We start from the raw sequence: 20,501 nt of genomic DNA, 5'->3' as shown, positions 1-20,501 counted from the left end.
AAATAAGAATGCGTATAATTACTATGAAGTTTGTAGCAAATATGACTGCCTATCTACATTACTCCAGCTACGCCGTGTATAAAGCTATATATAAAGCGCCTAAAATGCACAGCCCCTTATGCGGTCTTATGCATCGAGTCTGGACCCTTGGCGTTCATTTGTCTAATGTCTAATTAACTCTGTTCAATTTGTCAATACGTTTTAATATTTATCATTGTCTATATCGTTGTCTGGACCAGGCGTGCATGACATCCATGTAACATAAATGCAGCTTCATTGATCACTTCAATATCTCATAGATGCAATTCACTAGGAAGCTCTATATAATTATAATATCTATCACTCTATGAATGATATGGGGTCAATCACTCTTTCATTGTCGTTTCAATCCGGCGAATGATCTTAGCTGGGTTACCAGCAGCCACATGAAAGGCGGGCACATCCTAAAGCTAAAGTCAGCAAATTGTACAATCAGGTCATGGAAATGTGCATATAAAATACCTTAGTGACCACACTTCCAGCTCCAATAGTCACACCTCTGCCAATAGTGACGCCAGGAAGTACAATCACATTCCCGCCGAGCCAGCAGTCCTCCCCGATAACAATCGGCTTGCCAGTCTCAGGGCCTTCAAGACCATTGCGCAGAGCAGGATCAAGCGGATGAGTCCCGGAGAACAAGTTGACATTAGGACCGAACAAAGTACGTGCCCCAACTGTGATAGGACACGTGTCGACGAAGACGCAGTTAAAGTTGACGAAGACACCCGCTCCAAGCTTGACGTTGAACCCGTAGTCTATCTTGACGGGAGCTTCAACCCAGGGCTCCTGCTCGAAAAGAGCATCGTCAGCTGCGGGGTCATCCAGTTTCGGTGGCAGAGGGGTCTTGTCTTCGGTGATACTGTATGAAGTTTTAGTATATATAGCATATTTCCGGATTGATGATTGCATCACTCACTCTCTCCACATTCCAACGAGATGCCGACGAGATACCTCGTCCGACTTATTGAACCGATTACAAGCCTGCTTGCAGCGCGTACGAGCAGCGATCAAGTCTGGCGTGAATGCTCGGTAGAGCTCCCCGCGAAGCATCTTCTCTTTCTCAGTAGGCTGCGGCATGGTTGTGACGGTCATGGCTATCATATACAAAAAACCGAAAAGAGGAGAAATAAATAAGTGCGTAAACTAGTATTCCAAAACATATAGAGATCCGAGGACCCTAAAGCCAAGGCCATGTGGGCCCGGATGTCATTTCGGGGAAAAGGTCCACCGATGCAAAACAATACAACTTCTTCAGATTGTTCTCAGACAATGAAAACCAACAACACCCACTATTTAAATTTCACCAATTCCCTCGAAATGCTCGAACCTCGAAGCAAATAAACACTCCAAGTCTCTTTCGTCCACAAACCACCCCCCATTCCTTTGACAATGCTCTCCAACGCAACAACCTCCCGCGCAGAGCTAAACAAAGCCCCGAAGTTCACACATACATCCAGAATCTCAATCCACAACCGCACCGGCAGCAATGTATCATCCTCCTCCTCCGCCATCTCAACCGACGCGCCCGACCCCTATACCTCAATCTACCCAGACGGCAAGATGTCATTGGCGGGGATCTCGCTGCGCGCAATGCTCCTTGGAACCAGCCTCGGTCTATCAGCAAGCATGTCGTTGTTCCTAAGTACCGTGTACCCAACTCCGCTCTGGCGCGTACCCTTCTTCGTCGCCTCGCTGAGCCTGTTCCACTTCCTGGAGTTCTACGTGACGGCGCAGTACAACACGCGGTATGCGACTGTCTCCGCCTTCCTGCTGTCGTCGAACGGATGGGCGTATAATATTGCACATGGGTCAGCCATTGTGGAATGCCTTGTGTCAAATGTTTTCTGGCCTGGGCAGACTGCTGCTGCACGGATGCTCACTGTGACGGAACCGTTTTTCGGAAGCTCGGTCTCGCTGTTGCTTGTTGTAGGCTTTGTGCTTCTGTTGGTCGGACAGCTTGTTCGGACAATTGCTATGGCGCAGGCTGCTAGTAACTTCAATCACCATGTGCAGAGTCAGCACCAGGAGGGTCATGTTTTGGTTAATACTGGTCTCTATGGGTATCTGCGGCATCCGAGCTACTTCGGATTCTTCTGGTGGGGTTTGGGAACACAGCTGATCTTGGGGAATATGGTTTGCTTTGTTGGATATGCCCTAGTATTGTGGCGGTTCTTCTCGAGCCGGATCAAGCGTAAGTCGCCTGTTGATTTTTGTGTATTGGATATTTTGCTAATTAGTTTATGCGGCTACAGGCGAAGAAGCTTACTTGATCTCTTTCTTTGGCGAAGAGTATATTCAGTACAGGAAAGCTACCCCGGTGGGTATCCCGGGCATTTAGTTGCAAACCATTGCGGCAGAAGAACTATCAAATTGAGTAAATACAAAAGCAACCACTTTATGTGAGATTTAGGGAGCTATGCTTGATCGGTTTGAAGTCTGGTATATGGTATTAAGGCATGAGCATGCCCGTAGGCGTAGTAGCTTTAATCCTCTAAGCTATTTACATTGGCATCATTATAGCTTACTTTCAGGCGCGACTCCTCCCACCGCGCCACTCATGTAAGGTCCACTCTCGTCTGACTCGCCCGGGGCGGTCTCGGCGCCGAAAAGGACAAGCTCACGCCCACCTTCGGTGCTCCACCATGTAACACAGCAGTGGGATCGATCAACATCCATCTCGCCACCGGCTAGAGCTTCCCAGAAACGCTCGATACAAGCATGTCGCATATTGCGGTCGGAGATTGCGTTGATCAATTGGGCTGCCAAGGGAAGCCATTCTTTCAGATCATTGACTAGGAGGAATGAAAGGGAATCGATCAGAGCCAGGGTCAGGACAGCCTGTTCGGAGATAGGTGGACTTTGGCTCATGTCTGGATTTGGACCCTGCGGAGGGAGCGGTGTTGAGGAAGCGTTCAAAGCACGGTCATGAACAACTTCCAGTAAGATGGAGGGGAGAAGGGGCTGGCTATTTGCTAGAGGAGAAGGAGGTGCTGTAATTTGGATGACTGTCTTGAAAGCGAGACGGAATTGGCGCGCGGAAAGGTTATTGGGGAATACCTGTAGACTATTAGAATATACTTGCGTATAATAGCGGGGATGGAACTCACGGCAAAAAGATTTTCAATATAGAAAGGCAGGTGTTTGGCAGCTAATTCCGAGTTGTGGGGAATAGCGAAGACAACAAGCACCAGGCTGTGGGCAGCTTCGAAAATCTCCAACAGAAGGCGGTTAGCACCGGTTGCAAGATATGGGAAAGCGGCGGACAATAATAGTTCCTCGTTCGTTTCTGAGGATAAGACAAGAGGGAAATGCTCTGCCACATTCAAGAAGAAAAGATCCAAACATCGTTCAACTGGGTGAGCAGGAATTTGACCAATATCGCTTGGCTTAATGCTTCGCAGGAAGTTCTCGGCAAGAACAGGGTATTGTGAAAGGATGTCTATGGCTGCCAACAGCACGAATGTCTGCTGCGATGATGCATTCTGGCCAAGCCGAGAAGAGATGAAATACAGGTTGCGAAGTATGTGGAGGCATTGCATCGATAGGTATGGGGCACCTGGAAGTAGCATGGTTAGTACAAGGCAAGTTTCATGACTGGTCTGTAACTCACTACTGCTGGCAGCAAGAGCCGGGTCATTGATAGTTCTCCCCAACACTGCCCGAAGGGTGATAACCACCGAATATAAGCAATTCCGCAACATCTTCCAGAGGGCAGGAAGGGTGGTTTCCCGGGATTCAGCATCTAGAAATTCTGCTTCTTCCGCAACATCAATCTCAGACAATTTGTTCTGCCGCCATTGAACCATGAGCGTCCGAACGAAGCCCGCTAGGTAATCAACAGTCTGCGCCACAATTCTCGGATCTCGAACATTATCAACAGAATGTGCGATAAGACGAGACAAAGGCCCCAGTGTGGACACAAGCGGGCGAGCAGCTACCGCTGAGACAATACCAAACGTGGGGGAGTTGGCCGACCAGCGAAACTGCTTCCCAGGAGCCTCAACGACATCCTGATCAATAGATCCCAAAAAGTAACCACCCTCGAGGCCCTCCGAAGACAAGTATGCCGACTGAATCATCGCCGGAAGCAATCGATCATAATCGAGCTTGCTCCGCTCGAGATCTGACAGGAGCTCGAAAGTGTAGTTCAAGACCATAGTGATGCACTGTCCATCAATCCCAGGCTCGGTGCCAACCTCCTCGAGTGCTAATTGCGCCGCCCTCGCAAGCGCTGACTCGAGCTTCACCCGAATATGCCGTGGTAAGCCCCGTCGGTTTTGTCCCTCGAATCCCATCAAGATACCGCCCAGCAGAAGCGTGTGCCTCCACCGCGGGGACTTATCGTCAGCGCCCTCGGCGACCGCCTTAACCCACGCCTCATACTCGATCTTCCTATTCCGCCCGTATGGTATCCGTGGTTCGTCGGTAGTATCATTCTGCAAGACAGCAATGGCGGCGGTGTTGAAGACGCTGAGGATCTTGCGACAGGATTGAAGGTCGACAGGGTGGCTCCAGAGTGAAGGCGCAGTAAGGAGTTGTGACGAAAGGAGTGTCAGATTCAGGGGATTCCCCAGCATTGACAGGAAACTAGTAGCAGTGGGAAGAAGACTGAATTGGCCTGTTGTTAGTCTAACATTGACCTCCGCAATCGGATTGGGTCGTGTGGCACTTACGCAGCGGCATCTTGGAAGCTAGAAGTCGCCTGCAGCGACCGCAGCAGCGTGGCCAGAGATCGTTCCGTGGCCATATCGAGATTGGAGGTGATAGGGATGCTCCCAGACAAGAGACTCTACATCGCACAAGGAGTAAGATGATCAACCGCGGAGAAGCCGAGGTCCGGGGGTCCAGAGCCAAATACGGGCATCCACCCAAAATCAACCAATGAGATGTGGCCAAACAATGCAAACAAGCATCGTCATCTCCGACAGTCTCCAGACTTGCCTTTTTTGTTACGCGTGCAAGTACATATATGGTCAAAGTGACTATTCTCTATTCACGTGTCATGCTTCGATGATTGATCTTCGCTGCAGCTGAACCGGCGCAGCTACCTCTCCATGGCGAACAACCGCGTCCCGATCAACTACGAAGTACCTTCCTTTCCGTCTTTGTACGATCCCCTGCCGGCGCATCATCACCAAGCATACTACCTATACTACACGAAGGACATATGGCGCTTCACGCTTTTCTGGACGCTGTTATTCTACGCTGCTACACATCTCACTGTTTCTGGGTGCGCGGTATTGACTCATTTCCGTAACTGGAACGTGATATGGATTGTGCCGTTGGTGTACAGTATCATTGCAGGGCTGGAGGGGCTTTTAGCCGGGAGTATAGTTGGGGTTGTGTAAGTTGGCTGCATAACACTTGGACTCCCCGGAATTATTAGGTAGCTGACGCTTCTGTGATAGCCTAGGCGCGGTGTACGAGGCAGGCAATTTCAGAATGTCGACTTGGTTACCAATGATATGGGGTGGTGTCAACGTTATGGTTCTTATTGTCACCAGCTTCCCCATGCAAGGTGGCCTTTGAATGGTACCCCGGCTGCTACTTCCTTCGGTCATACTACGTACAGGATATAACAATTGTCTACGTGGGCGGCAGCTACGAATTGGAATATGTCCAACCAATCTACGCAAACAGCCTCATCGACAAAGATTCAGGAGACTTCGAAATACCCGAAAATTTCTTATGATACAAATGGGATTTGATGTCTCAAATAACGCCGTCACCCCGCATCAAAGTAGTCATGCTATGTCCTTTGCGCCAATGCCAAGCCGGTTCAACGTGCATTTCAAATCAGATGTCCATTTTTCATCACTGTCTCCGATTGCCATCGGGCATACCACCGCCTTGCAAACCAGGCAGACCACCAAATCCACCAGGGAAGCCAGGGTTGTTCGCCAAAGCTTGGAGGTTGAGATTCTGTGGCATGGGGAAACCCTGGAGTTGCTTCTGCAATTGTGCTAGATCCATATTCATGGGCGGTGTTCCGGCCATACCCTGCTGCATAGGGAACCCATGCATTCCAGGTGTGGGAGTACTCGACTGCGATGTAGGGTGAGTGGACATAAGTGCAGCCAAACGCTCCGGATTCATCCCACCCATAGCGCCATCCATTCCTGGCTGCCGAGGCTGAGCACTACCAATACCAGGTAAAAGACCTGGAGCATCGGGCTGAGGGCCGGCCGGCGGCGCACTTTGAATACCCGGCAGAGCAGGGCCACCTGGTCGTCGTTGATCGACCAGGCTGTCGGCTTCGTCCTGCATTTCTTGCTCCTCGTCCTCGCGCATTTGTTTCCGGCCAAATCCGCGGTTCCACGTTCCCTGGGCTTCTGCGGCCTCTTCGCCGATGTGGAATCTGTCTTTCATGTAGCTAGTCTCGCCAGGCCGAGTCCGCGACCAGAATCGAGTGAAGTTATCCTTAGATCCAGAAGCCAATATATGGCCCAGTGGGTGCCAGTCTAGTGACCAAATTGTAGCACCGTGCGCGTACTGTACCCGATGTGCCGGATAGATCACCTGCGGCGGAGTATTGGCCGGGTCCGGGCTGTCGTAAGGCGCCACGGTAGGAATCTGGCCGGCCGGCAGGTGAGGCTCATCAAGTAGATAATGATAGAGAGAACCATCCTCGGCGCCAGTCGAGATAAGGTTACTGTGAATCGGATGCCATGTCAAAGAAGAAACCGGCTTGTCGTGGCCTCGCAGAATGCAAATATCGCGCATCATCCGCAAATCAAATACCCTCGCAGTCTGGTCTCGTGATGAAGTAGCAAGGAGGTTGCTGTTCACACGCGAGAATCGCGTCGATGTGACTGTGTTCTTGTGGCTGTGGAGGGTGGTCAAGCAGCGACCAGTACGCGGATCCCAGAACTTGACCTGGTGATCCTTCGATCCAGAAACAATCAGACCCTTGGTCGGGTGCCAGTCGCAAGATTTGACATCCCAGTTATGTCCGGTCAGTGTTGCGTCGGCCGTTCGGGTTGCAAAGTCGAAAATTTTGAGGGTTGTGTCATCGGATGCTGAAAGGAACTTGGTATCACTGGGTGCCCAGGCCAGATCGCGGACTGCGTCGTGGTGCGCGTCATCGATCGTCTCGACGTTGTTGAAGTTGGGTCGCCAGTATTTGATATCACCTCTTTGTCCACCAGAAACCAGCCAATCCTGGCTATGGGCCCATGCCAGGGATGTGACACCAGCCTGTATTTGATCGTAGTGTGCCTGCACCGTGGGAATATCTCAGATTAGCAAGAGGGCAATCCGAGAAGCTGTAAATACGCACATCCATAACCGTCTCGAAATTGAATGCCGTTCCATTCCAAAGCATGAACTCTCCCGTATGACCGCCGGTCAACAGCCGTCTTCCCTCGGGGGTCCATCGCACCACGACGATGGGTTTCTTTGATTTTCCGATTGACTGGTGAAGGTGTCGCACGGGGATTGTATCGACAGCAGAATATGGCCGCGCCATCGGAGGAAGAACCTATGGCAAGTCAGTCTCTTTGTCAGGCCAGGACAGTTCAAGCAACACATACATCGACCGCAAAGCTGGGACTCGGTCGTTCTGTCTCCAATCGATATCCTCCTTTGTATCTTGGTTGTCGTGTTCGCATCCATTGTACCATTGAAGAGCCATAATCCGTTACGAGACCTGAGAGTAACGGTTATCAGTCAGGCTATGGATAAGCAAGTCACTTCAAAGCAAACATACGTGGTCTGCGAGGTCCGACTGGACCGTCGAAATTCTTTCCAAACCGCCCTGGGCCATCACCTGCATTGTCGTCGTAGTAGGCCATCGCCACCAGTTGAAAGGATGTACAGGATCAAGGCTGTCGGTTCGCGAACATGAGGATCAAAGGTAATTGATTCAAATATTGGATATTGAATCAGAAGCTAAGAAAGATTCAAAGATGCGGAGAGTGTCGCAGCTCTTCGGAGCGCAGGATCCGTCCCTTGAGCACCTGTGACGCTGATTGGCCCTGCGGGTTTTATCTGCAAGCTTGCGCTATGCCCCCGCCAATGTTCAGTATTAAATCAATCTTGTTTCTTGTCTTTTTGTCTTTTTGTCTTCTTTTTCTCTTTTTCTCTTCTTCTCTACTTATCTGTTCTAATTGTGCGCCCTGGTTGTTACTCTAATTTTTGCATTGCTCGCCGGTTCGGTTTCATCGGAGCTCGACTTACAAGACCCTTCGATTTCTCACACTGCCGAGGTTACAGAGCTATTAAGATGGCTCGCACTGGAGCAATAACGAGCGCTCGAGAGGAACTCAATTCAACGAACGGTGACATCAAGAACGAAACTGAGGTCTCTCCGCCATCAACTTCAACAAGAAAGAAACGCAGTAAATATCGCCATGTAGCTGCATATCACTCAGAAGCTCGTCATTCCAGTCTCAGTCGAGAGGCTGATGTGCTCCCCAACTTCCTGGGGTTTCGAAATCTCATGGTGTTGGTACTTGGTAGGGATTGCTGGAGAATTGTACCTTTGTATATGGGAAACGGCTAATGTTCCGACAGTGGCGATGAACCTGCGATTGATTATTGAGAACTTCATGAAAGTGGGTAATCCAAGTATTCAATCGCTCTTTCAAACTTTTAACTAATAACTATACAGTACGGCGTGCTAATCTGTATTAAATGCCATGACTATCGCAGGCAAGACATTGTTCTTGGGTCTATATTATTTGCCTCGGTTCCATGCCATTTGCTCGTGGCATACATCATTGAGCTATCAGCCGCTACTGCAGCCAAGCACGCAGTGGGTCGTCAAAAGAAGACAGAAAAAGAAAAAGAGCACGACCAGAAGGTCTTCCAGTCGACATGGCCATACACTGCTTTCCTGCACACGCTTAATGCCACGCTATGCCTCACAGTAACCAGCTTCGTGGTGTATTTCTATATTCACCACCCAGGCATTGGCACAATATGCGAGTTGCACGCGATCATCGTGTGGTTGAAAAACTGCTCATATGCCTTCACAAACCGAGACCTCCGACTTGCCCTACTCAATCCCTCCGCAGACCCGGGCCTGCCTGAAATCTACTCCTCGTGCCCCTACCCGAGGAATATTACCATCAATAACCTGGCGTACTTCTGGCTGGCGCCCACGCTAGTGTATCAGCCTGTTTATCCGCGTACAGCCTCCATCCGGTGGTCATTTGTTGCAAAGCGCCTTGCAGAGTTCGTGGTCTTGGCAGTGTTCATTTGGCTTCTGTCTGCGCAGTATGCCGCACCAGTGTTGCGGAACTCGATCGATAAGATCGCAGTAATGGATATTGCCTCCATTTTGGAGCGTGTTATGAAGCTGTCCACTATCTCGTTGATTATTTGGCTTGCCGGCTTCTTTGCGTTGTTCCAAGCGCTCTTGAACGCCTTGGCCGAAGTCATGCAATTCGGAGACCGCGAGTTCTACACCGACTGGTGGAACAGCTCCAGTCTGGGTGGTTATTGGCGGTCGTGGAACCGGCCTGTCTACCTTTTCATGAAGAGACATGTCTACTCACCGTTGGTGGGTCGTGGATGGAGTCCTCTGGCTGCGAGTGGAATGGTTTTCACGCTCTCCGCGATTCTTCACGAAATGCTCGTTGGCATTCCCACACATAATTTCATTGGTATGTCTTTCACTCTCTCTCTCTCTCTCTCTGATCACAGTTCCAAGGCTAATCAAGTCCAGGTGTCGCGTTCTTTGGAATGATGTTCCAGCTGCCATTAATTAGCCTCACCGAACCGTTGGAGAAGATGCGCGGGCCTGAAGGCAGGGTCATTGGAAACTGCATCTTCTGGGTCAGCTTTTGTCTAGTCGGACAACCACTTGGAGCCCTTCTGTACTTCTTCGCTTGGCAGGCCAAGTACGGAAGTGTAAGTAGGATGGTGCCAAACGTGGCAGCATAAACATTCCATTTTTGTATCGGATTTCTCTTGACATATGCCGGGATTCATAGCTCTCGAATACTTCGTGAAATATTAGAAAACATCCCTTGCATAACGTGAGATTCAACACTGTCAATTCTACAAATGAAAAAAGAACGTAAAATTTAGAATATTCGCCAGGATCTAAAAGGCCAACTATATCACTCCACAAAGAGCTAGGGCCCCGGAAGGAGGCCCCGGAACGGCCAAATCGATTGCACCGACGGGAGTTCGGAGCCTGTGACCCCCGAATTTCCAATGGGGTATAAAGGACCACGATCAGCCATCACAAAGTCATCACATCATTTCCCCGGATTCCCTCATCATGGTCGCATTCATTATTCCTAGCAACTACGGGTAGGTCCAGCTTCAAGTTTTCCTGAAAAGGCTAACATTATTTCCCAGTGCCGTTATTGGCGTCGCCCTCGGCGCCATTCCCGTCTTGGGATTCGTTCATGGTTCTATCACTGGTAGCTTCCGCAAGGAGGCAAAGGTGCCCTACCCTCACAGCTATGCCTCCATGGAGCTATGCAAGGAAAACGTGCGTCCAATTTCCTCAATCACTATTCCCGAGCGCCCTGTTCAAAGGAAAATTACTTCCAAGTATTATATACCAATCGCACATACTAAACTGGTTATAGCCCAAAGCTGAGCAGTTCAACTGCGCCCAGCGCGCTCACACCAACTTCCTCGAGAATGCCTCGCAGACAATGCTCTTCACCCTGGTCGCCGGTCTGAAGTACCCGGAGTGGGCTGCTGGTTTGGGCGCTCTATGGGTATTCTTCCGCGTTCTGTTCCTCTACGGCTATGTGTACTCGAACAAGCCGCAGGGTAAGGGCCGCATGATTGGCGCATTCTTCTGGCTTGTGCAGGGTGCTCTCTGGGGATTGAGTGTCTTCGGTGTTGGAAAGGAACTGCTTTGAAAGAGCTTGAAAGGTGGAATTCCCTAAATTATCAAATTGAAGAAGTATGTATTTCTATAATGCAATGTATTGTGCGCCACAGTTACAGCCTCGCTCAGTGGGGGTCCACTGTGGCAGAAAAAGTTCCCCGATCGTTCTTTGACTCGAACTTCTGTTATTCTGTTTTTGGACGAAGATTGTATTCTAGAGACATTTGTCATTCGATTGAATCCATTCACTTTCTTGAAATCTCAAAAAACACGTACCAAATACATAACCGTCTCTTCCAACCCCGCCATGTCGTCCAAGTCGCAATTGACCTACAGCGCCCGCGCTCAATCGCACCCCAATCCCCTCGCGCGCAAGCTTTTCCAAGTCGCCGAAGAGAAGAAGAGCAATGTCACCGTCTCCGCTGACGTGACTACAACAAAGGAGCTCCTGGACCTCGCCGACCGTAAGTAAACGCAACTTACCCCTCCAAACAGCCCACTAACCCATCCACAGGCCTCGGCCCCTACATCGCCGTGATTAAAACACACATCGATATTCTCTCCGACTTCAGCCAGGCAACAATTGATGGCCTGAATGCCCTAGCCCAAAAGCACAACTTCCTCATCTTCGAAGACCGCAAATTCATCGACATCGGCAACACTGTCCAGAAGCAATACCACAACGGCACCCTCCGCATCTCCGAATGGGCCCACATAATCAACTGCTCCGTCCTACCCGGCGAGGGCATCGTCGAGGCCCTGGCGCAAACCGCCCAGGCCACTGATTTCCCCTACGGCTCCGAGCGCGGCCTCCTCATCCTCGCCGAGATGACCTCGAAGGGATCCCTCGCAACGGGCTCCTACACCTCCGCTTCCGTCGACATCGCGCGCAAGTACCCCAGCTTCGTGCTGGGCTTTGTCTCAACTCGCTCCTTGGGCGAGGTTGAGTCTACCGAGGCTCCCGCACAGGGCGAGGACTTTGTCGTCTTCACCACTGGTGTCAACCTCTCGTCCAAGGGCGATAAGCTCGGTCAGCAGTATCAGACCCCTCAGTCGGCTATTGGCCGCGGTGCGGACTTCATTATCTCTGGTCGTGGTATTTATGCCGCTGCGGATCCTGTTGAGGCCGCTAAGCAGTACCAGCAGCAGGGCTGGGAGGCGTATCTGGCCCGCGTGGGTGCGCAATAGAGTGTACAGCCCCCGTTCTACTGTAGTTACATGCGTGGTGATGCATAATGAAAATTCTAGATTTGATGGCATGCTATATAACCATTTTTCCGCTTGCAGTTTTCTCACATCAGGTTGATCACGAGTCTCTCCAGGGCTATGTAAGGGCTTTCCTGCATGCACCGACGATGCAAGGGCAAGGTTAAGTCACAAGCATACATGCAAGTGCTCTGCAAGCAGCATATTTCATCCTGTCAATGGATCAAGAAGATCAAAAGTGCATCTCTGCGAATATTTGGGGTAGGTTTGATGAGTCCTCCAAACTCGGGATATATCCGTGGACAACAGATAAGCGTAATGTACTTTTGCTTCAACTTCGTCGGAAGCCACCTCCGAGTGTCAGCATCTCGACAATAATGTACATTATAGTAACTATGCTTCTTAGATATCGTTGACGTAATCCGATCTACATTCCGCCCATCGACAATTACTCCTACGTTCTACCCGTATTTCATATATTTCATACATATCATACTACACATCAACACAATTCTCAGACAAGGGAATGCCGATCTTCCCCTCACTCCCCTCTCTTGGCCATCCAATGAGACAGAAAACAACCCCAGATAAACCGCCTTATCATGGATCCACAATATACTTGCCGAGCTACATTGCTTGAATTGAGGAGATTCTCTCAAGATAACGGTATGTGTAGCCTTTGCTCGGAGGTACAGGGTACAGGATATAATAGCCTACTTAGTACTAAGTACAAAGATCGTCCTGTATAGCTATCGGACGTGCGGAGTTCTTACCGTCATGCATTATTACGTTATTTAGCTGTGCCCGCCCAGTAATTTCTCTTTTGATCTCTTTTTATATATTTGTCTCCGTATTGCTTATAGTTGCACAGATAACTCGAGGAGAGACCAATTCCGCTCTGTGTGACCTGGTTTGATCTCAATTACTCTACCCCTTGCTACGCTCCACCTTATAGAACCGACACCATGACTTCAGAAGAAAAGGAGATCGGTATTTCCTCTGGCGTGGACACCGGCATCGACGTGGGCATGATAAAACATGTCGACCCCACCATAGAGAAACATGCACACGATGCCGATGAGGCCATGAAGGCCTTTGGCGGTCTTCATGGCGAAACTATCGAGCTGGACGAGGCCACGAATCGCCGCTTGTTGAAGGTTATTGACTGGCATATGATGCCCATCATGTGCTTTATCTATGGCATGAATTATCTGGATAGTATGTGCATATATTTCCTCGATTCCAAACAGAGCAAAGCAAGAGAGATCTTGATTTTCTGCTTTCTTCTGTCGGCTGTTTATCCAATCAGGGGTTTTAATATGTGATCCGATGTTTAGAAACCACTCTCTCCTATGCTAGTGTTATGGGTCTGAAGGAGGATCTAAATCTTGAGGGAGACCAGTATCAGTGGCTCGGGAGTTTATTCTACTTCGGTATGTTCCATCTCTGCTTTGCTCCTGGATTGGTTCTTCTCTGGGGACATCAAACCTAATAGGTCATTTGGATAGGTTATCTCGCTTGGGAATACCCGACCAACCGCCTCCTTCAGCGTCTCCCACTAGGAAAATACTCTGCAGCCTGCATCTTGATCTGGGGATTGATTCTCAGCTGTTTCGCCGCTGTCAACAGCTATTCCGGTGCCATCGCTATCCGTTTTATGCTCGGTGTGTTCGAAGCCGCTGTGACACCAGGCTTTGCACTTTTAACTTCTCAGGTACAAACATTACCCCTGTTCTTGCTCCGAACCATATTAATAGGCTATAAGCTAGAAACAAGGAGTTAAGCTAACACAGACCCAAATAGTGGTACACAAAACAAGAACAAGGCAGCCGCGTCAACATCTGGTTCAGCTTCAACGGCGTGGGCCAGATCTTCGGTGGACTAGTCGCCTACGGTATCGCCGTCGGTGCCGAGAAACACGGGTCCTCCATCGAGCCATGGAAGATTATTTTCCTCGTCACTGGCCTCCTTACTATCTGCCTGGGACTGGTATTCCTCTGGATTGTGCCAGACAACCAACTCAATGCACGCTGGTTAAATGAAGAAGATCGCATCTTGGCTGTTGCCCGTGTGCGGGTCAATCAGCAAGGCATTGGAAATAAGAACTTCAAGATGTATCAGGTCAAAGAGGCGCTTTTGGATCCGATGACCTGGGCTTTCTTCTTTTATGCTTTGATTGCTGATATTCCAAATGGGGGTATTAGTAATTTCTTCAGCCAACTGGTATGTAGTTAATAAAGATTTGGAGATTGCAAGCTGACCAGTCCAGATTACGAGCTTCGGATATAACGCGAAAGAGAGTCTAATTCTGGGTGTCCCCGGTGGCGCAGTGGAAATCGTTGCACTGCTGCTCAACGGCTATGTGGGACATATCACCGGGCAGCGTATCCTCGCCAGTTTGGGTGGGCTAGTCGCTGCAATTGTGGGAATGTTGCTCATTGTCGCCCTGCCCCTATCAAACAACGTGGGTCGTTTGATCGGCTACTACCTCACACAAGCCAGTCCGACCCCTTTTGTCGCATTGCTGTCGCTGATTTCTTCTAATGTCGCGGGATATACTAAGAAGACTACTGTGGCAGCTTTGTATCTAATTGGATATTGTGTGGGAAATATTATCGGTAAGAAAATAAAGAGAAAAAGGGGGAGAACATAGAGCGCTAACACAACTGACAGGCCCACAAACCTTCCGTCCAGAGGACGCCCCCCGCTATGTCCCCGCTGAGGTGACAATTATTGTCTGCTGGGGTGTGTGTTTATTCCTGCTGGTCGGGGTGTGGATGTGGTATCGTCGCGAGAACGAGAAGAAGATCCTTTTCACTGCTCGACCAGAGTATGTGAGACTAGAGAATCAAGAGTGAGTAATTTATGTCGACATTTACTAGTCACTTGTACTAACGTTTTCACTTTTTCAGGTGGCTTGATTTGACAGATCAGGAGAACCCCGAGTTCATTTATTCTCTCTAAATTAGAAACTTGACTATTGTCGAATTCAAGTTTATTCTCTTTCTAAATACTTTGTTATATTGTAGATTTGGTTGAGACTAGGATTCCCAACGCTAAACTATACATGCAGGATGCAATGCCTAGCATAGGTTAGCGTAGTTAGCGTAGTGTGTCTATCATTTAACTATTCCAATAATGTTATGCTATATGGCCATGTGGATGTTAATAATTTGATATTGCCTATAGTATTACCTATATTATTAGACACTACTTATAAATTACCCTGGCCTATTATTACCCCATACTTTCACAATAAAACCCCTGCATTCCAAACTGCAGGCGCCTTTATAGGACGATCATGGCCAGACACTCTAGACGCCCCCCCACTCCGCTAAAATAGATGAGGAGCGGTGTACCCAGCGTATTGGAATAAAAAGAAAGAGATTTGCTGTTCAAGTTTCATTTTACTATTTTTTTTCGTTTCTATTTACCTTCAAGATGGAGTCGACCTCTCGTTTTAATATGCATTAACCCTAATCTTATATACATCACCCTCTTTGAAGTACATCTGATTAGGGCACCTGCCAATATTTGCCTATGATCGAAGTTTCCCGCTGACGGGAAATGGCCTCCGTCACATGTCTGGTTCAGCCATCTCTGGCTATTTCTAAGTGCGAGCCTGTTATCACAGAGCTCAAGGGATGCGACTCACCTACGTACCCATCTGAGATGGCCAAGGTCAAGAGGATTGATCCACCGAGAAATGTGCCCAAACCGGCAGATCGTCGAGAATCGCAGACATCGACATCTAGTTCGAGCCACCCTCGCTCGGCTTCCCGCAGCACAGTGCGATCGCGACCCAACAGCCGTCGCAGTTCCTTCCATTCGCCGCGCCGGGCTGTGCCCAACGCCGCCATCGTGCCTGTCACATCACCTCGCACTTCCACCCAGGACAAGCGCGAGTCACTACTAGCGCTACACCGGGAGTCATGCCGTCTGTTCCAAAGCGATGGATCGAACAGATCCTCAACCGAGACAAGACCTTCTTTACGCCGGACTGCATCAACCACATATAGACCTCAGCGCGAGAGCCGCGCATCAACAGAGAAGGGCAGCTCAGCACCCTCGTCCCCTATTGCACCTTCATATTCCAGCTTCCGCTTTGAGGGAGAGTCTATTTCACCCACCTCGACGAGTGCACCGCACTTCGTCACATCACGAGATCGATCACACACCTTGCCCAGCAGCAACCACCACCACAGCCCCTCGTCCTCGTCCATCCACGTCCCGGCGACAGTAATGGAATGGACTTCACCCGATACCCGGCGGCGTGAGTACGAGAAGATCGACCGGGCAAGCAGTGGTGTCCGCGGACTCTGGCGCCGCGTTGCGCCTCGCTGTTTCCAAACCCGCGACTCTCGCACCCCTTTCTTCGAAGAAGGCAAGTCTGAGCGCGAAGGCAGCGTGCGTCGGTTCCGCATGGATCTCCCCGAAGACGAAAAGCCAGATTCCTCTCAAGGAAAGCCGCAGGTCCAGCTCTTGGATTTTCTGGGCAAGGTCACAACTTCCAACTCGAATTCAAACCCACCTGGTAGCACTCGCAAACGTTGGGTGTGTCTGCGTTCGAAGTCTTCTCCTCTTCCTAATGCCTGAATTCTTGGTTCCGATTTCGAGTCTCAACATTTATCACTATCACCTCACCCACAGAGCCTAGCACAGGTGCTGCTCGCAAAACTACACTGCCTCACTGCTTTCCCTATGATACCATGATCCCCGAGTGATGATCTGCATTTGCATCCAGTGGTCCCATTCCACATGTCCCTTCTTGGCGGGAACATCACCCTCTGGCCTATTCTTATCTCTAGTCCCTTTTGCATTTGTTGCATTGCTGTCTTTTTTTTTTTTTTTTTTTTTGACTGAGATACCCTTATTATTATTATTGGAACACTGTACATAGCCTCGTATGGTACATATTTTGGCTCTAGTGATGCTGTCTTCTGGCATAATCAACTGATCTCTATACACTTTTACGCAGCTACCGAGATAGAGTAGACATAAATTTTTCGAAAATAGTCGCTTAGTACTCAAGATCTTCAACCCCTCCAGGACGATCGGAGGGGCAAACCAACCAGGAACTACCACTCTAATTGAGTCCCGACAGTCATTTGCCCCAAATGCCGGTTTATACAGCTTGATGCCTATTCGCTAGTGAGGTACACATGACCGATCAGCATTTAACTGCAAACTTTAATAAATTGAATCATTCAGTCGTTTTACTAGGTCATTCGGATGTTTGAAAGAGGTATCTTCAAAGATGATAACCTCATTGGTAGACTTGCATTCCTGCCTCCCGAGGTCCGTTTCGACTTGAATGAATGTTGGCTGCTATCTAGCAACAGTCCGTCTTGGAAGCGAGAAAGTATCCATTTGTCATTCTCCAAGTCAGGCATCATTCCTACATGTGGATATTATGATCAATAGCAAAAGCGAGAGCAGAAAGACGAGTTTTGGCATATGCATAGCATAGGGCAACCCTGCGAAAGCGGTGTGGAGCCATGGCCTTCAATGTCAGGCAAACAGTCCTGCCCTTAGAAGCTGAGAAGCCGAGCTTTAGTAGACAGAGCCCCAAGTTTAAAAGTGTACATCGGGTGCTCTACTCTCTAAGTTTCTGGAGAACATAGGTAGTATTTATATCCATATTGAGTTATCCAGAGAATCTTGGACATGAGATATCATTTCATGAAACATCAATACGCCAAACCAAAATAGGCCACAATGCACAAGCGCCGGGTATATCAGAACAAAAACCCAAAATGCTTTTTTTTAACGGACTCGATCACAGAAGATCAAAGTCATCCAGCTTCTCGCGGTAACGCAGGATGTTGCGCTTGATCTTACTGGAATCAACCCAGGTGACGAAGTCCTCCATGTTACGAGTAACCAAGAAAGCAGGATCGTTGACGACCTCTGTACCAACACGGACATGGCCCTGCTCAATGAAGGTAGTAGCCTAGCAAAAAAAAAAAACGTCAGCATTCCATTACATACATCCATCCCCAAGCCAGGTCGCAACTTACAGCCTTAATAGTCTCAACCATGCCAGAGCGCACCATGAAGACAGCCAATCGGCGACGGCACAGCGCAGAAACTGTAACCTCGCGCTCGACCTTGGACAGACCGGCACCCTGCTCGCGGGACTGCTTCAGGATTCCCATGCGCCACAGCTTCTCCAGCAGCTCGGATTCGAGCTTCTTGCGCAGCGGATCCGCATCGGGGTCCAATTGGGAGAGCTTGTGTGCGAGCTGGCGCAGAGAACCGCAGAGCGCGTTGTATTTGCGGTAGTCCATTGGGTCTTGGAGGAGGTATCGTTGGCGGATTTCATGTTCGCGGTGGTTGCCGTCCGACTTGTAGTTGTGGAAGTCGACCTTCCGGAGGAGCCTGTAGGGGGTTCGATATTAGCAATTGATCTTTGATGCATCGTGAAGCTTTGAAGATGTTGGGTGATCGGATTGAGATTTCTGCGGGCGGAATTATAGGTGCGGACGTACTTCTTCTCGTGGTGCTTGAGTTCACGGACCATTGTGGCGGTTGTTCCGGTTGGGTGATATTAAACCGAAAAAAAGATCGAGAGTGACTGAGCAGAGCGAGGACGTTTCTCGAGAAGAGTCGCTGCGATAACAAAAAAATCAAGGCGGTCGATTTCTGCGGGCACGTCTCGACACACCGCCCGCCTTTCCCCAGCCGCTAACATCTCTCCACGGCTAGTTCTTATCAACATTGGCTGGTCTGAATTCGCAACATGGAGAATACAGCTAATACGCCAAGTAAAGTGACTGGGCGCCCTCGGGTGGACCTCGAGCCGTACAAGACCGAAATTATCGGCTTGTACGAAAAGAAAATGAAGAGTGACGACATTTGCAAGCACCTGAAGCGGCAACATGATATTCAGATCTCGTCGCGTACTCTGACCAAACGCCTACAGCTATGGGGCGTCAAGAAAAAGATGGAAAACAATTCCTCAAATGAAGCGCTGCATGCTCGCATCAAAAACCTTTTCTTCGACGTGGGTCTGACCGACCAAGAGATCGTCACCGTTCTACACGATGAGGGCTATGATGTCTCCCACCGTACGCTCCGCAGACTCCGTCACCAGCTCGGCATCCGCCTCCGTCTTGACTCGCCCACACAACAACAAGCACAGGTCCAGGAGATCCTCGACGCCCTGACCGAGGAAATGGACAAGGGGACCATTGAGGGATACGGAAAGGAACTACTGCACAACCACTTCCGAAGCAAGGGGCACGTCTTTGCCCGAGATCGTCTCTACAGTGTCTACCGCATGCTGCGCCCGGATACAGTAGAACGCCGCACCAGCGATGTGCCCCGGCGTCCTCCCCCGCCAAAGATTCTAGCCGGGCCTAACCTGACTTGGCACGTGAATGGGTACTCAAAGCTAGCCAATTTTGGGTTTCGAATTCATGCCGAGCTAGATGCGTACTCTCGATATGTTCTCTGGATCCACGTCGGCGTGGATGCACACACGGCTGTGGGCGTTCTCAAAAATCATCTTGAAACTGTTGCTTCTAAAAACCGCCAGCCACGCACTCTTCGATCTGACCTTGAGTCTGAGGTTCCTCTTCTAGCTGATGCTCACTTTGCACTCCGCCGCGCCACTGAGCCGGATCTCCAGCGTGAGCAGTGCTGTGCACCTGGACGAGCTGCAGACACCCACCGGATTGAATCTTGGTGGGCCCAGCTTGCGAAATCAGTAGTAACACTATACCATGTTAGTCAACCTTGAGCTTTCAAAGGTTCCTCCCACATTTAATCGCAGCATACTAATCTCAACCAGAATTATTTCCGCGGACTTCACAACGAAGGCCTCTTCTCATCAACGGTAATCCCCGAACAAGTCGCCCTTTTCGCAATCTACATGCCCACCCTCCGCTCCCACATAAAATCCTATGTCCAAACTTGGAACATGCACAACATCCGCAAACAAACAGACCACCCAGAGCGCACCCCTGGAAAACCCTATATGAACTACCACCACCCACCCAAGGGCGTAGAGAACTTTGGCCTCCCAGCCGACGTCCCAACGCTACAGGTCTTGCAACAAAATCACGTCGACTACGACATAGAGGAATATCTACCCCCAGATACCCTGCATTGGTGTGAGGCGCAACTCCAGCAGTTGGGCTTCGATCCTCGTAAACCTCCTGCTCGGATGCCTGGTGACCTCCAGCCGTTCCGCTCAGTTTACTTAGCCCTGCGCGAGCGTGCGTGGCACCATGAGCGGTCGGGGGCTGAACCAAAGTTGGCGGTTTGTGGAATTGCTGGTCAGGGCTTACGGGGCTATTTTCCCTCCGGGCCTGCACGGTAGACGTTGATGAATATTATGAGTAACGAATGGAGATCAAGGGTTTGGATGAGCTATTTTTTAATGCAAGCATACCATTTTGCTACTTTTAATCTGTCCGAATGGATGTTTTTCTATTCTCAACGACTTGAATGA

General features: G+C 49.7%; 11 protein-coding genes across 11 annotated transcripts; 7 read left to right on the top strand and 4 right to left on the bottom strand.

Annotated features, from left to right (window-relative positions):
* Positions 1–365: 365 nt before the first annotated feature.
* Positions 366–1,131, bottom strand: N7517_008012 (sugar O-acetyltransferase; the record flags this gene model as incomplete). The annotated part of the gene is made up of 3 exons (XM_056725742.1): positions 366–443; positions 502–898; positions 956–1,131. 3 exons carry the CDS (start codon positions 1,129–1,131, stop codon positions 366–368), a joined length of 651 nt encoding a protein of 216 aa, XP_056576593.1.
* A 297-nt stretch (positions 1,132–1,428) lies between these two features.
* On the top strand, positions 1,429–2,377 carry N7517_008011 (protein-S-isoprenylcysteine carboxyl O-methyltransferase; the record flags this gene model as incomplete). The annotated part of the gene is made up of 2 exons (XM_056725741.1): positions 1,429–2,230; positions 2,292–2,377. 2 exons carry the CDS (start codon positions 1,429–1,431, stop codon positions 2,375–2,377), a joined length of 888 nt encoding a protein of 295 aa, XP_056576592.1.
* Positions 2,378–2,553: 176 nt separating this feature from the next.
* On the bottom strand, positions 2,554–4,786 carry pex8 (putative peroxisomal membrane protein Pex17; the record flags this gene model as incomplete). The annotated part of the gene is made up of 3 exons (XM_056725740.1): positions 2,554–3,096; positions 3,147–4,647; positions 4,713–4,786. 3 exons carry the CDS (start codon positions 4,784–4,786, stop codon positions 2,554–2,556), a joined length of 2,118 nt encoding a protein of 705 aa, XP_056576591.1.
* Positions 4,787–5,093: 307 nt separating this feature from the next.
* Positions 5,094–5,568, top strand: N7517_008009 (uncharacterized protein; the record flags this gene model as incomplete). Its single annotated transcript, XM_056725739.1, has 2 exons — positions 5,094–5,383; positions 5,448–5,568. The coding sequence occupies 2 exons, from the start codon at positions 5,094–5,096 to the stop codon at positions 5,566–5,568; spliced, it is 411 nt and encodes a 136-aa protein (XP_056576590.1).
* Positions 5,569–5,853: 285 nt separating this feature from the next.
* N7517_008008 (WD40 repeat domain-containing protein) lies at positions 5,854–7,832 on the bottom strand (the record flags this gene model as incomplete). The annotated part of the gene is made up of 4 exons (XM_056725738.1): positions 5,854–7,257; positions 7,319–7,519; positions 7,572–7,687; positions 7,748–7,832. 4 exons carry the CDS (start codon positions 7,830–7,832, stop codon positions 5,854–5,856), a joined length of 1,806 nt encoding a protein of 601 aa, XP_056576589.1.
* Positions 7,833–8,263: 431 nt separating this feature from the next.
* Positions 8,264–10,868, top strand: N7517_008007 (putative diacylglycerol O-acyltransferase (DgaT); the record flags this gene model as incomplete). The annotated part of the gene is made up of 7 exons (XM_056725737.1): positions 8,264–8,495; positions 8,554–8,594; positions 8,651–9,647; positions 9,710–9,894; positions 10,229–10,302; positions 10,351–10,486; positions 10,587–10,868. 7 exons carry the CDS (start codon positions 8,264–8,266, stop codon positions 10,866–10,868), a joined length of 1,947 nt encoding a protein of 648 aa, XP_056576588.1.
* Positions 10,869–11,144: 276 nt separating this feature from the next.
* On the top strand, positions 11,145–12,025 carry pyrG (orotidine-5'-phosphate decarboxylase pyrG; the record flags this gene model as incomplete). The annotated part of the gene is made up of 2 exons (XM_056725736.1): positions 11,145–11,301; positions 11,352–12,025. The coding sequence occupies 2 exons, from the start codon at positions 11,145–11,147 to the stop codon at positions 12,023–12,025; spliced, it is 831 nt and encodes a 276-aa protein (XP_056576587.1).
* Positions 12,026–13,008: 983 nt separating this feature from the next.
* On the top strand, positions 13,009–15,007 carry N7517_008005 (allantoate permease family MFS transporter; the record flags this gene model as incomplete). Its single annotated transcript, XM_056725735.1, has 7 exons — positions 13,009–13,261; positions 13,381–13,476; positions 13,552–13,757; positions 13,847–14,266; positions 14,313–14,661; positions 14,717–14,897; positions 14,956–15,007. 7 exons carry the CDS (start codon positions 13,009–13,011, stop codon positions 15,005–15,007), a joined length of 1,557 nt encoding a protein of 518 aa, XP_056576586.1.
* A 603-nt stretch (positions 15,008–15,610) lies between these two features.
* N7517_008004 (uncharacterized protein) lies at positions 15,611–16,639 on the top strand (the record flags this gene model as incomplete). Its single annotated transcript, XM_056725734.1, has 1 exon — positions 15,611–16,639. One exon carries the CDS (start codon positions 15,611–15,613, stop codon positions 16,637–16,639), a length of 1,029 nt encoding a protein of 342 aa, XP_056576585.1.
* Positions 16,640–17,822: 1,183 nt separating this feature from the next.
* On the bottom strand, positions 17,823–18,566 carry N7517_008003 (snoRNA-binding rRNA-processing protein IMP3; the record flags this gene model as incomplete). The annotated part of the gene is made up of 3 exons (XM_056725733.1): positions 17,823–17,996; positions 18,064–18,424; positions 18,535–18,566. 3 exons carry the CDS (start codon positions 18,564–18,566, stop codon positions 17,823–17,825), a joined length of 567 nt encoding a protein of 188 aa, XP_056576584.1.
* A 219-nt stretch (positions 18,567–18,785) lies between these two features.
* N7517_008002 (uncharacterized protein) lies at positions 18,786–20,369 on the top strand (the record flags this gene model as incomplete). Its single annotated transcript, XM_056725732.1, has 2 exons — positions 18,786–19,772; positions 19,839–20,369. The coding sequence occupies 2 exons, from the start codon at positions 18,786–18,788 to the stop codon at positions 20,367–20,369; spliced, it is 1,518 nt and encodes a 505-aa protein (XP_056576583.1).
* Positions 20,370–20,501: the final 132 nt, after the last annotated feature.

Source organism: Penicillium concentricum, assembly GCF_028827145.1.
Source record: "Penicillium concentricum strain IBT 3081 chromosome Unknown utg000003l_segment0_segment0, whole genome shotgun sequence".
Classification (NCBI taxonomy): Eukaryota; Fungi; Ascomycota; class Eurotiomycetes; order Eurotiales; family Aspergillaceae; genus Penicillium; species Penicillium concentricum.
Note: the sequence above shows the minus strand (reverse complement) of the source record. Positions and strands in the feature narration are given on the sequence as shown.